The following is a 13,490-nucleotide window of genomic DNA, read 5'->3' as shown; positions in this document are numbered from 1 at the left end:
AATCTTCAAGTGTTTTTTGCTCTTTAGAATCCAACACGTGAGAAAGGTTTTTCAAGTCTGGTAAATAGAAAAATTAAAAGTCAGATAAATTATTCTGATTCTTAAAACACCTGAAATTTTTTGTGTTCGTATATATTATGTAGGCAAGGTAGGGAAGGGGAAATGTGTTATCAAAAGGACATAGAGGCAAGTTAGGATTTCCATTGTGTCAAAGTTGTTGTCTGAGTGAGTTCCATTTGTTTTACTAACCTCAACTCAGTTCAGTTCGAATAGTGAGCACAATTTAAATTCGTGTTTGGTAAACACGCAATTCGAATTATATTCTCTATTTGAACCGAGTTAAAATGTCCAACTTAGAGTTTAATTATCTCCTTAAGTTCAACTGTTCAAAGCATCTTTGAACAGTATAATGGTTCCCTCTCTTTGCTTTTCACACTGACCAAACACTAATTCAAATTTTATTACATGTTCAGATTAAAATTTTAACTGCACATCCAAACGTTAATTCAAACTACAATTTAAACCACACAGTTTGAATTTTTCTGTTCAAACAAAAAATTTCAAATCAACAAAATTCGAACCAACGAACCAAACGGGGGCTTCATCTCTCTAATTCTCTGGCTAGAAATTCTTAGCCCCTGTTTGTTTCACTAATTTAGTCCAGTTCAACTCAGTTTGAACAGTGAACACAGTTTGAACTGGCGTTTGGTAAGCATTCAGTTTGAATTATATTCTCCGTTTGAACTAAGAACAACCCAACTTAGAGTTTAGCTCCCCCCTCAAGTTTAAACGTTCAAACCATTTTTAAACAGTCTAAAGTGCACTCTCTTTCTGCTTTTCACACATACTAAACACAAATTCAAATTTTATTCCCTATTCAAATTAAAACTTTAACTACACATCTAAATGTTAATTCAAACTATAATTTAAATTATACAGTGTGAATTTTTCTGTTCAAATTAAAAAATTTAAACTAGCAAAATTCAAACCAATAAACTAAACGGGCTAAAGTATTTGCTTTTATGTGTGGGAAGCTTATTTGGCCAGAGAAAAATGCAGTTATCAGTTATCTATAGGTAGGTCCAAAGTTGTTGAAGAGGGTCTCTCTTTGTGCTTTGGAATATGGGAATATTGTTCTGGCAACTTCTGATAGTTTTTCACCTATTTGGACTCCCCCTCCTCCATGGGTCAATCTTAACTTCGACGTGCAATCCGTAAAGAGTTCTTTGTGTCATTTGGGTGGAACTTCTGCTCCCTTTTTTTTTCTTTTTCAATGAATTTTCACTTTTATATAAAAAAAAAGTGTATTTTAGTCTTTTCATTAGAAAGATTTCATGATGGAGACACCACAATATTCTTCTGTTAAGAATTCTTTAGATTTGAGAGTTTAGGAATTATTTTGTTAAAATTAAAAAAATAAGGAGACTAAAATGTCAATTAGTAAAAAGTTGAGGGACTGTTAGAGTAATTTGCACTTTTTAATATGCCTATCAAATAAATTGAATGGTGTTTAGTTTGATAATTTAAATTTTTAATTTAAATTAAGACGTAATTTTATGTGAAAATTTTTTATTATAATAAAAAATTAAAAAAATTAAATGTAATTATTTTTAAATTTTTTTTATTATAATAAAACTTAAATCGGACAACCAGAGATCGAATAAAAACATTTCCTACCCATTTTGTACAACAACAGCGCCTAGCTTGATCGTTTCCTCATCTCGCAGGAGATCAAAACTATTGTATAATTTTCATGATCTTCAACAAGAAAAGAGACCTCTCTTTCCACCAGAAATGTAAAACCTTGAAAATGCCAACTAAACTCCTCTCACAGTTCTTTCCATGGCTTCTCTTCGTCACCCTTTCTCTCATCTTTCTCTACTCCTCTCTCCTTCCCTTCCATTCTCCTCCTTCTCCAACTCAACCTCTCAAAAACATCCCCACTTCACCCAACGCCAAATCCAAATCCAAATCTTTGAAAAATGCATGCAATTTCTATAAAGGCCATTGGGTTTTCGATCCCGCTCGGAGACCCATCTACGACGAGACGTGCCCTTTTCACCGCAACGCTTGGAACTGTCTGAGGAACAAGAGGGACAACATGGGCAACATCAATTCTTGGAAATGGATGCCTAAAACGTGTGATTTGCCGAGGATCGACCCGTTTCGGTTTCTGGATCTGATGAGAAATAGGAATATTGGGTTTGTCGGGGATTCTTTGAGTGAGAACTTTTTAGTGTCGTTTTTGTGTGTTCTTAGAGTGGTTGATTTGGGTGCCAAGAAGTGGAAGAAAAAAGGGGCTTGGAGAGGTGCTTATTTTCCCAAGTTTAATGTCACTGTTGCTTATCACCGGGCTGTTTTGCTCGCCAAATATGAGTAAGATCGTCTTTTTTTTTCATTGTTTCTCTTTGCCAATAATAGAAAAAGTTTTATTGTTTTTTGCCTTGGAAATTAAATGTGACTGATTTTGATAGGTGGTGTAAATGTTGAGGAAGTAGACAGAACTGTATTAGCATTGCAAATAAATGTTGGAAGGCTGACTTGAAATTTGTTTTGTTGTGCTTTAGAATGTTCGGTTGTTTTGTTTTGGGAATTAGGATTTACTCAAAATTAGTGAAATAAAGCTGGATTATGGGGTGCAGTATGTAACCACCATGTTCTCTAAGCTACTGCATACTTTTAAGAGAAAAATATGTAATGTGTATGTTTCATGTGATTTTATATGTATCTGTTAAGGGACAGCAATCCTAGTCATAGTTTTCATACTAATGAGGGACTGAATTAGAAAGAAAACAGTTGTTATGTCTGTTTTGCGATCTTTATGTTGTGTAACCGTTGAGGTTTCTTTTTTTTTTTCCCCTTTTCTTTTTCGGGTGGGTGTTATGATTTGTGATTTTGTCACCCGTCCTCATAAGGGTTCTTGTTTATTGCATTATTTCTAGTGATTTATGCATATTAAATTGTTTTTTCTAATTAGTTGGATTCAAGTAATTAGTGATGTTTATTCTTGTCTCCCCTCACTTTTGCCTGGATTCTAGTGGGATTGATAATTTTCTTTCACGATCTTGTTGTCTTTGTTTTGTTCATCACATGATAATCTCACATGCTCATTACTGATTAACTCAAGGTGGCAGCCAAAACAACCTTCAGATTTCAGTCAAGATGGATTGAAAGGAATTTACAGGGTAGATGTTGATACCCCAGTGGATGATTGGGCCCATGTTGCTGATTTCTATGACGTCCTTGTCTTCAACACTGGCCATTGGTACTTCCTTTTCCTTTTGCTAATTCAAAGAAGATGTTGGTGGCGAGCTAATTTTTTTTCTCCATTATATATTTCAAAGTTTTGTTATTGCATGTGCAATGATTCAAGGTGGAGAGTTCGGTTAACGGCATTATGACAATATTGGCATGTCAAGTGCCAAATATGTTGTTGTGACCACCCTTGTAAAGGACGTGTTTGTGGAGGAGGCATATCTGCGACATTTTAGTTTTCTCATTTGTATGAGAAGTTACAGGACCTCAAATATGTTTGTATATTTCTTTTTCTCTCATCAATGCTGATACATTAGCACCATGCTCCTTACCATCTTTGATATCTTGCATTTCTGTTTCTAATAATTTCTTGGAGAAACTCTTTCCCCTTTTTTGGCATCAGTAAACATAGCTGCGTTTCACTTATGCTGTCCATGAATCTCCTTTCTTCATTAGTTAGCTACTAAATAAAGTACCAAAGAGTTTTCATTCCTGCACTTCCAAATTTCAGTGCATCATTGCAACCTGCTACATGGTGCTAGTTATTTCTACCATCCTTAACATGGTTATCGTGACAGATTCTATTTCAATTAATGTCTGTGGAAAGTAGCCTGGAAATACTTATTAATTGTCTTCACTAGGTGGGGTTCTGATAAATTCCCAAAAGAGACACCCCTTGTTTTCTATCAGTCAGGTCAACCGATAATTCCTCCGCTTGAGATGTTGGATGGACTTAAACTAGTTCTTCAGAATATGGTTTCACACATACAAAAGGATTTGCCCCAAAAAACACTCAAGTTCTGGCGCTTGCAATCTCCAAGGCATTTCTATGGTGGTGACTGGAATCAAAATGGCAGTTGTATGTTCAATAATCCTCTTGAGGAGCCTGAGGTTTGACTCTGACGATAGCTCCTATTAAATTTGCATTTGTCACAATTTATGTATCACAAACTTGAAACTTCTTGGATTATTTTCGAAACAAATGTTGTTTTCCCCTAATTTTTCTTGGAAGATTCTTTTCCTGAGAAAATTAGATCGTGATATTTGGACAGCTCGACTTGTGGTTTGATCCTAGAAACAATGGAGTGAATAAAGAAGCAAGAACTCTGAATCTTCTGATCCAAGATGCACTGCAAGGCACAGAAATCAAATTGCTTGACGTGACTCATCTGAGTGAATTCAGAGCAGATGCCCATCCAGCCATATGGTTGGGAAAGAAAGATGCGGTAGCAGTCTGGGGCCAGGACTGCCTGCATTGGTGCTTACCTGGTGTTCCGGACACATGGGTTGACATCTTATCAGAACTTATCCGAACTGGGTTTGAGACATGAATGGATGAACAGTGAAAAAATCCCACATAAGATTTCAAGTCGAATATCCTACACAGTTGCAGGTAAGCAGATTTGAGCAGATTCTTTCCAGTTGTGGAGCTTAGCCAAGATGAACTGCTTAACTAGAGACTAGGACAGCTTTCTGACAGATGAAGCTTGTTCCTTCCTTTGTAGAGATCAGAGAGGAATAGTACAGCCGCAAATTTGAATTGTCTTGGAATCCAAGGAATTGAGGAAAAAAAAAAAAGTGTAGCAACCAAGTAACATTTTATTTGATTTTTTTTTCTTTTTCCATTGGTCAATTTTGATACCTTCTATTTTTTAAATTATTCTTTTTCATCATTATTGAGATTTGAGAAGGCAAAAGGTAGTTGTTGGATGACCCGTATGATTATGGCGTGGGCTTCTACATTATTTTATTTTGGTGTTAGTACTCTTTGTATCCTCTAATGCTAGCTGCTTAGCATGTAGAACTTAGAAGCTACTCTTTTAAACGCACTCCTTTGTATTTTTTTAAAATTTTTTTTAACAATGTGTATTAAAATGATTGTTTATAGTATCATTCTGAGCGGCTGCCTAAGGCATCATTCCCTAATACTCGACAGCAACTTCTATCCTATTAATCAATGATCACATAGCTTTTTCCTACAGGTTTTTTTTTTTTTTTTTTTTTTTAAGTGCTTCGAGCTATCCAACGGTCATCAAGCCGGAGCCCGGAATCGAATATCATTAATGATATTAAGGGTTATCTTTCACAAACACAAACTGGTATTTTTTGCTACAATTCTCGTGATAGGAACTTAGTAGCTCACTTTCTTCATTCTTGCTAATTTAGCTTTTACTATTTCTACTGATTCAGTTCATAAATTTTATTTTCTCCTAAAAAAAAGATGCAGATTGCAATATGATCTTTAAATATCTTCAAAAGAATGGTCTTTCTCGTCGTTAAAATTGGTGATTTTCTATTCATGAAGACAGATCTTCTAGAAGAAAAACACTAATCCTGTTTTTTTTTTTTTTTAGAACTCAAGAACCAACGGTTTTAAAGACATGAACCTCTTTTGTTTGTTTATTCTCCCAAAAACCAAAATTTACTGTCGTTCAGTCGTTTCCCTTTTTTTGTTGGTAACTTGTCGTTCCCAAGCAGTCAATGCTGAAATTTTAGACGGGCCGTCCGCGACCGTCTGAAAATACTGATTTTGTGCCCGATGCCCGACCTGACCCACTCAAAATTTTTAGGCCGCCCGCCCGAGCCCGAGAAGGCCCGTGGACGGGTTGTGGGCCTAGCTTTGGCTGCTCGAGCCCGGTCGGGTAGCCCGAGCCCGCCTGAAATGCCCAAAAAAATATATTTTTTAATTTTTATAATTATTAAGTTATTTTGTGTTAAAATTATATAAAAACTAAAATCAACATTCAACACACATTATTAACACAATTTAATAAATTAATTTTGTATATGTTAATAAATTAACAGTTTAGGGTTTAACAAATTATGTTTAGTGTTACTTTCATTGTCGATCTCCTCAATTCTGTCGAAGTGATCCCAAACTGTCGAGGTGCGCTTGCATTTCTTCCTGGAGGTTGCAACACTTGTAGACGCAGTAGCACTTGCACTCGCCGCTTCCCCACGCCCACCACCATTGCGACCACGACCTCCAATGCGTCTACCAGGGCTCGGATTAGTACTTTCCTGCGTAATAAATTCATTAGTGGGAAATTACCCTTCTTTCACATTGTGTTAGGCATCAACGGGAATACCACTATAACCAAAAGAATCCATTATAAAAAAATAAGAGCGATTTGAGAGAGAGAACTTTAGGATATTGTGATAGCTTTAGAAAAAATTATGAGAGAGATTTGAGAGATTGAGAGAAATTGAGAGATTGAAGAAATGGAGAGGGATTGAGAGAGTTTGAGTGAGGAAAATGTGTGAGTGGTATTTATAGAGAAATTTTTGGGGTAAAAAATTAAAATTTTTCCCTAAATTCGGATCCAACGGTTATTTTTTTTTCCAGCAGGTCGAGTTCGGGCAGGCTCGGGCAGAAAATTAGGCAACGGTCAAAAAAATAGTCATTGGGGTCGGGCTTCGGGTTGGGTTGGGCACTAACGGTCAAAATTATATCCGTTGGTCGGGCTCGGGCTTTAGGCAATTCGGGCAAATCGGGCCTGACCGAAAAAATTCAAAAAAATTATGGCGGACGGCAGTTGACAGTGATGACACGACAGCGGACTCCGGCGAGTTGTCTATTTTTGAGTTGCCTAAGCCCGAGTCCAAAAAATAAAATTAGACGGGCCGGCATTTGGGCCCCGCCGAACCTGAAAAATTCAGACCTCGGGCCGGCCCGCCGGCCCAAAGTTCCAACACTTTGAGCTCTTAAAAAAAAATGCCACGTCGTTTCTCCAAAAATATTGTCGTTTCCAGTCGGCACGAAAACAAAAACAAAAATTCCTTTCCTTCCCAGCATTCCAATTTTCATCCCTTGAAGAAATTTACCAATCCAATCAACAGACTCGAAAGCATCCACCAGCTCCGTAACTAAAACCCTAAAAATGTCTCTGATAATCCCCCTCTCTCCAAAATTTCCAACACTTGAACCTCAAAAACTCAACACCCGTAATTACATATACAATCTAATTGGCAAAAGAAGCAAAACCAAAATCAAATGCTCGGACGCAGATCTGGCGTCGAAATTGGCGAAAGAAGTGGCGAAAATGAACACCCTTTTGGTCGAGAGAAACGAGGCAATGGAGAAGAGCAGAGATCTTCTCTTCAGAGAGCTTTGCAATTACCTTTCCATGGAGGCCGAGGAGGTCAAGAACAAGTGGAAGAAAATGGAAGATGAGGAAAAGTGGGTTTTGGTTGAAGGCTTTGTTTCGGATTGGGGTGTCAATTTTCATCCTTTGTCTGCCAGGTCTGTCAAGGAATTGATTCAACAACATTTGCAACGACAACAAGAAAATGATTCTTCCGAGGTTTCTCATTCATCATTGTTTCCGAGTCTCAAGAAAATCATGGGTTTTTCGCAAAACAAATGATTGCCCTCTTGATTACCTTTGTTTTTGGCAACTTTGCTACTATTACCTTTGTTTAATTTTGTCATGTGGATATGGTTTCACGCATGGTGTAAATTTTTTTTTTAATACAATAATAATCATGTTATGGAAGATAATATGGAAATAGCGTTTCTCCCATTCATCTGAAATTGTTTCGAATATTAGTATTTAATATAACTATTTTTTAAGGATTTCTGTTACTTGGATACGATATGATCATCTCTATTACGTTTTAAAAATTTGAAGGGTTGTTCTAAAGTGTAATTTGAGTGTAATTTTTGAGTTGAATTTGAGTTACAACTTAAGTTGAAGTTGTAACTTGAATAAAGTTGAATAAAGTTAAATAAAGTTGAAATTTAAAAAAACGTGAACTTGAATAAAATTAAAACTTGAGTTATTTTTTTTTGAATTTTTTGGACAAAAGAACATGCCTAATCAATTTGAATGTCTGGAAAACTGATAAAAGATCAAAGTTCGCGGAGTAATCTGTCAACAACAAAAAAATTCAAGGAACAAAGTTAGACAACGTCAACGATTCAAGAACCAATGGTACAAACAATCTATTTTAATTTGAATTAAGATGTGACATTTTTAAAAAATTTTAATTATAACAGAAAAAATTAAATTAAATGTAACATTTTAAAAAAAATTTTAACTATAAAAATTTAAAATTAAAACCTTAAATTAGTAAAATAAATTAGGCCTAATATTGTTTCTAACTTTTTATACAATGGAGCTGGTCCCATTTTTTTTTTTTTTGTCTAAACCGTACAGAAGAAAAATATATTCAATGTGATTTCGGGAAAAGGCTGAACTTTGAAGCGCTACTTAAAAAAAGAAAAATAATAAATTTGATATTTACTAATGATAAATCTCATAAAATTACATCTAAATATTTGCTTCACTAACAGTAAAGATGGCCATTTAGTAAAACAAAGCAAGACAAAAAAAAAAGGACCATTTACTACAATTTTGCTTCCTACCTAACCAGATAATGGGAAAATGAATAAGCTGAAATTAAGGAGGCAACTGCAGTTTCTTTGTTGAATTTCACCCGGATAGTTGAAGGCTCTCTTGACCTTGGTAGCATAGGCAAGTCGATATACAATATTTTCAATTGTATGATCATTTTAAAATCAGAACATAAATTTAGAAAGAATTCTTATGTACAACCACAATAGATGAAATGCACCAATATCATTGATACAGATGATTTCGACTTGTAAGAAAGAGAGATTCATAAACTTTCAGAAATATATCTGCCTGCACTGAGCAACTGAAGCCTCTGCCGGACAATAAGGACATTTAAATGTTCTTGTGCTGCTCTTTGACAGCTTCATGATGGACTGCTTGCAGAGCACATGTAAGCATGGCATCAACATCGGAGGATTCTCATCACTGCTTTGCTCTCTGCTCACGGGACAAACAAATGTTGAATGGAACTGAAATTCCTTGCCCAATTCAACTGGTACTGGTAACTGCCTCATTGCATGCCAATCTTGCTTCTTAGCAGCCATTACGTTTGCCAGCTTCAACAGAGTAGGCAACCCTTCAAATCCAGCGGCTATTGCCACGCCTAACGGGCTGTTGGAGGACTGCCCGAGAAGACTGCAGAACTGATGGATAACCTCCTCGGTCGATTTCTCCCAATGGGTTGGTGACCTTAACTCTGAATATGGAGAGTTGGCAAGCCTTCCCCGAAACGCAAGGCACCCCATAAGCTTCATGATATCATCCTTGTAAAGGAAAGCAAAAGGAGCAAGGTAGGTTTTGGCATAGTTAAGTGCATCACTTTGGCTTCCATTCTGTAATATTTCCATGTACTGAAGACTGTGAAGTTTAAGCTCAAGATCAGAGCCATTCTGCGTGAGCTTTTCTCGGTTAGCGTATACCCATCTCAGAGCAGGCTCAAGGTTTCTAACCTTCATGGCCTCGATTATCTGATGCATTTCCAAAAACTGATATTTTAAAATGGCTGCCTCAGGTACTCCTGCCTCATTTATAATGCTATCTCCAAGATCAAACCAGCCTTGCTGGTAAAAATGGTTTGCAATGATTTTATTAACAATATGGTGGTCAAAGTCAACATTGCTGTATGCTTTGGATACATCGGGATTGAAGGTTTTCTCAAGGAGTTTAGCGTATTTGCTGAGGTTTACGTTTAGTTCCTTCTGTGAACCTTCCAACTGTTGCAGTGGAGCAATTGCATTGAGTCTGTGTTTAAGCTCTGAAAGAATGGACTTCTGATCAACAGGGGAGGTGGGGTCATGAGGTGACAGAATTTGTGCGATTGCCTGTTCAATTTCATGGCCAACTTGATCAATTACTTCATGAGATCGTGAAGATGATAGCTTTTGCTTCTTAACAACACGATCAAAGGCATCTTTGACTGTATTTAGCTCCATTTTTCAAATTGAACAATTAGCTCCTGCAACAAAGTGATTGCGAAAATATTATGATCCCGAAGCAGCAAACAGCAGGCGACTTATGCATTCTAAATTGAGAACCATTTAGAAGATTAAACATTCCAAAACACAAGATATCATATGTAAAAGGCCAATCACTGAACATTTAGAAAAAAAAAAAAAGTAAAAAGGACCTAATGAACGAGGGAATTTGGAGAAAAAGGGATAATCTTATGGCCCAAGGTTATGAGCATCAGCTATATATAATGAATTAAATTAAGAATAGTAGGAATAATGTACTAGGACAGAAGTTCGTACTAAAGTTGGAGTGGAGCATTACCAAGGATCAATTTTTACCTATAGCTAAACTTATTTTCTAGACCAGGGTCAAGCTACATGGAAGTAGATTCAAAAACCTTCTATTCCAAATTATGATATCCAAACCTTGAGTAAACAGAAAAAGAAATTGTATGTCACTATGGAAGCAGTTAATAATGGAATTCTTATTTTCTAAAAGTACGTCACAATCATAATAGAATAAGAATAACTCACTCAGATGTTAAGAATCAAGTACAATCAACTACTAAACTTAATTAACTAGACAGCTTGAGCATCATGATTCACTTTTTTTTTTTTTTCCCCTCCCCTTAATATCCTATTGATCTCCCAAAATAAAATGGCATGCTCAAGTATAAAACTACAAGCCGCCAAACCCATAACCTTTGGGAAACATGGAACTCAGTGGATCTTTACCAGGTAAGAAGCGACAAGGAAAAATATATGAACATTAAAATTAAAAATGTGTTTATCTATTAGTTCTTTTTTTTTTTTTGATAAAGTATTAGGATTTACTTTAAGTTCATTTTATTATTTGGTTATGCTTATCTTATTATTAAGTTTTATTCATCTATAAATAGACCGAGTAACTGTATTTTTACTTTAGACCTTGATGATTATTATTAAATATACATATATATTTCCTCTCTATTGTCCTCTCTTCTTCATAAATTCACCGTTTGTTTCTCTCTTCTTTTCGCTACTTTCTTCTCTCTTTCCTTATCTATCTTGGTCCTACATTAGGTGATCTTGAGGAGTTGACCTTTGTCAATGTGGAAGCAAATTACAGGCCTGACCACACAACTAACCTTTTAGTGTTAGTACCACAATCTATAAAACGTGCTTAGTGCTTCAAAATACAGAGGGCAATCATTTTCTTCTGGACATAACATATATACAACTTGTTTAATGCTTCAAAAGTATAAGCTGCAGCGCAGCAAACCCTCAAAACTCTAGGCTATAATGACGTTTGGTGAAGTTGTAATACAAATTACAAACCAGCTATGATCTATAACGGACTAAAAATTCAAGTGACTATCAATGTTAGTTTACTTGGATGCCACGCTGTCAAGTTTGCGAAATGCCCAGTTTTCATTCGCAGTCTTTTACAAACAATGGCAAAATACAAAAATTTGAGAACAAATCCGGTTTAATAATAATTGCAAATAAGTTGTTTAGAGTATAAAACTCAATTTGTTATAAGGCTTCATCTTATTCATGCTGAATTGCAAACATTCTTAAACAAGGCTTCCCACGAGCCGAGTTCAGGCATAAGACTGTCCTTTTCCATCCTTAAACAAAAGAAGCATCAAAATTTCTTGCTTCTCTAATTACACAGGAAAACATAGGTGAAACACACTCAGGATTGAAAAAATTTAAAATGATGGAAGATCTTTTACTGCTATTAAAAAAAATACCAAATTTACTACTATTAGAAGATAGCGCAGTAAATTAGTAATCAGCTCTGATTATACCCCCTAAAGTTCACTTCACTCTAGCAGCACATAAATATTAGAAAAAAAAAATAAAACAAAACAAAGATAGTCATGCTGTACTTCTTTATATATAATAATGGTCCAGAACAGAAACTTCAATAAAGAGAGAAGGGATACCTTTCTTGGCCCTCACTCACAATACCCTGTGTCCAACAAACTATTTCCTGAAATGAACCAAAAGAAAAGAGTTAAAAGAACTATAAAGTCCTAAAAGAAAGAGATAAGGGAATTTTGTAAACTATTCATATCACCAAAGAAAAATAGAATAAAATAAAATTCAAGAATGCCAAAACCGAATTGACAGGAGCAATTGGCAAAAGTGCAAACCGAATTTCGCTACTTTTGAATTTGTCTACTTCAAACATAATCGAAAGAAATGAAGAACAGAAGAATTATTGAAATTTATACATTTTGTAGCCCAAGTAAAGAAAAATCTTTACTCCGAAATCCAACTACCTAATACCAATTCGAAATCCGAACTCATAATAGCCTCGGTTTGACCAATAACGCAACAGAAAAGAAATAAAAAGAAAGGGAAATAAAATAAAAATCTTTGGTTCGATCAACAAACCTTGAATCAACTATGTGGCGAAGAAAGCTCGGCACAGCTCGGAATTCCTCTGTTTTCTTGAGAATCAGACGCAGTTCGCGATCGTAACATCAAAAACTACGAGAATTAAACAAAACTGGCAGAAGAATTCAACGGAGTTGAGATGAAAAAAAACAAAGAAGAAAGAAAGAGAGGAATTGGGAAAAATGGAATTTGGAATGGGAGAAATGGAGGCGCGTTGGCAGAGGAGCGGAGAGCCGAGGGGGCGAAGATGGCAAAGCGTGCGAGTTTTTGTGAGGAAGAGATCAGAAATCCTTGGTTGCACACGTGTGAATTTTCATGTGCTTTTACTCGAGTTACCCTCTCTTTTTTTCTTATGCCGTTTTTATCCTTTTGGATTCCATGACCATATTACAAGCCAAAGATTTTCAATTCAGCAAAAAAGGCAGCAAAAAAAAAAAAAAGGCTAAAGATTTTCAGTGCGGTTAGGGACTTAGGTTGGCTGCGGTGTGTCCAATGATTTGCCGTGTCACCAATTGAGGCGTTATGATTGGCTAAATATTAAGGGGGCGTTTGGTATACAGTAATCAACATGAATTAAATACTTGAAAAAGTGATGGTGGGTAATATGATTCTCTGAAAACTTGCATTATCATGTTTGTTTATGCGTCTAAATCTTTTGTCAGATTTTTAAGAATATTATTTTATAGTGTTTGGTTGTGCACAGTAATGTAATGTAATTTCTTTTATAAAATTAAACATTTTAAATAATTTTAAACTATTTATTTAATTAATGTGACGTTTGGTAAGGGGATTCGTACCCTAATTTGAATCATGATTCATGGTTTGTTACAGTATTTTCTCTTATAAAAAATACACATAAATCAAAAATAATTATAATATCATGATTCTAATCCATGAACCAAACGTCTCTTAAGTGATTATAATTTTGACACATTAGATTTAAAAAAATATAACAAACTAAAAAAAACTCTCTCTCTCTCTCTCTCTCTCTCTCTCTCTCCCTCTCTCCCCCTCTCCCTCTCATCCTCCCCCCCCCCCC

General features: G+C 35.6%; 3 protein-coding genes across 4 annotated transcripts; 2 read left to right on the top strand and 1 right to left on the bottom strand.

Moving 5' to 3' along the window:
• The first annotated feature begins 1,682 nt into the window (after positions 1 to 1,682).
• Positions 1,683 to 4,834, top strand: LOC21393725 (protein trichome birefringence-like 12). Of its 2 annotated transcripts, XR_002901833.1 has the most exons (5): positions 1,683 to 2,376; positions 3,128 to 3,265; positions 3,897 to 4,146; positions 4,308 to 4,648; positions 4,761 to 4,834. XR_002901833.1 is itself a non-coding variant. In XM_010094243.2 (4 exons), the coding sequence occupies exons 1-4, from the start codon at positions 1,754 to 1,756 to the stop codon at positions 4,584 to 4,586; spliced, it is 1,290 nt and encodes a 429-aa protein (XP_010092545.2). In that variant the 5' UTR covers positions 1,683 to 1,753; the 3' UTR covers positions 4,587 to 4,834. The 2 variants fall into 2 exon arrangements, 1 of the variants encoding a protein (XP_010092545.2); XM_010094243.2 differs by having other exon boundaries at positions 4,308 to 4,834.
• Positions 4,835 to 7,013: 2,179 nt separating this feature from the next.
• On the top strand, positions 7,014 to 7,768 carry LOC21393724. The gene has a single exon (XM_010094242.2). It carries the CDS (start codon positions 7,137 to 7,139, stop codon positions 7,620 to 7,622), a length of 486 nt encoding a protein of 161 aa, XP_010092544.2. The 5' UTR covers positions 7,014 to 7,136; the 3' UTR covers positions 7,623 to 7,768.
• A 795-nt stretch (positions 7,769 to 8,563) lies between these two features.
• On the bottom strand, positions 8,564 to 12,681 carry LOC21393723 (protein RMD5 homolog). The gene is made up of 3 exons (XM_010094241.2): positions 12,449 to 12,681; positions 11,995 to 12,041; positions 8,564 to 10,068 (listed from the first exon to the last, which is right to left on the bottom strand). The coding sequence occupies exon 3, from the start codon at positions 10,043 to 10,045 to the stop codon at positions 8,888 to 8,890; it is 1,158 nt and encodes a 385-aa protein (XP_010092543.1). The 5' UTR covers positions 10,046 to 10,068; positions 11,995 to 12,041; positions 12,449 to 12,681; the 3' UTR covers positions 8,564 to 8,887.
• Positions 12,682 to 13,490: the final 809 nt, after the last annotated feature.

This window comes from Morus notabilis, unplaced genomic scaffold (assembly GCF_000414095.1).
Source record: "Morus notabilis unplaced genomic scaffold, ASM41409v2 Scaffold827, whole genome shotgun sequence".
In the NCBI taxonomy this organism is placed as follows: Eukaryota; Viridiplantae; Streptophyta; class Magnoliopsida; order Rosales; family Moraceae; genus Morus; species Morus notabilis.
The sequence above is the reverse complement of the archived record's forward strand: the minus strand, read 5'-3'. Positions and strand labels throughout refer to the sequence as shown.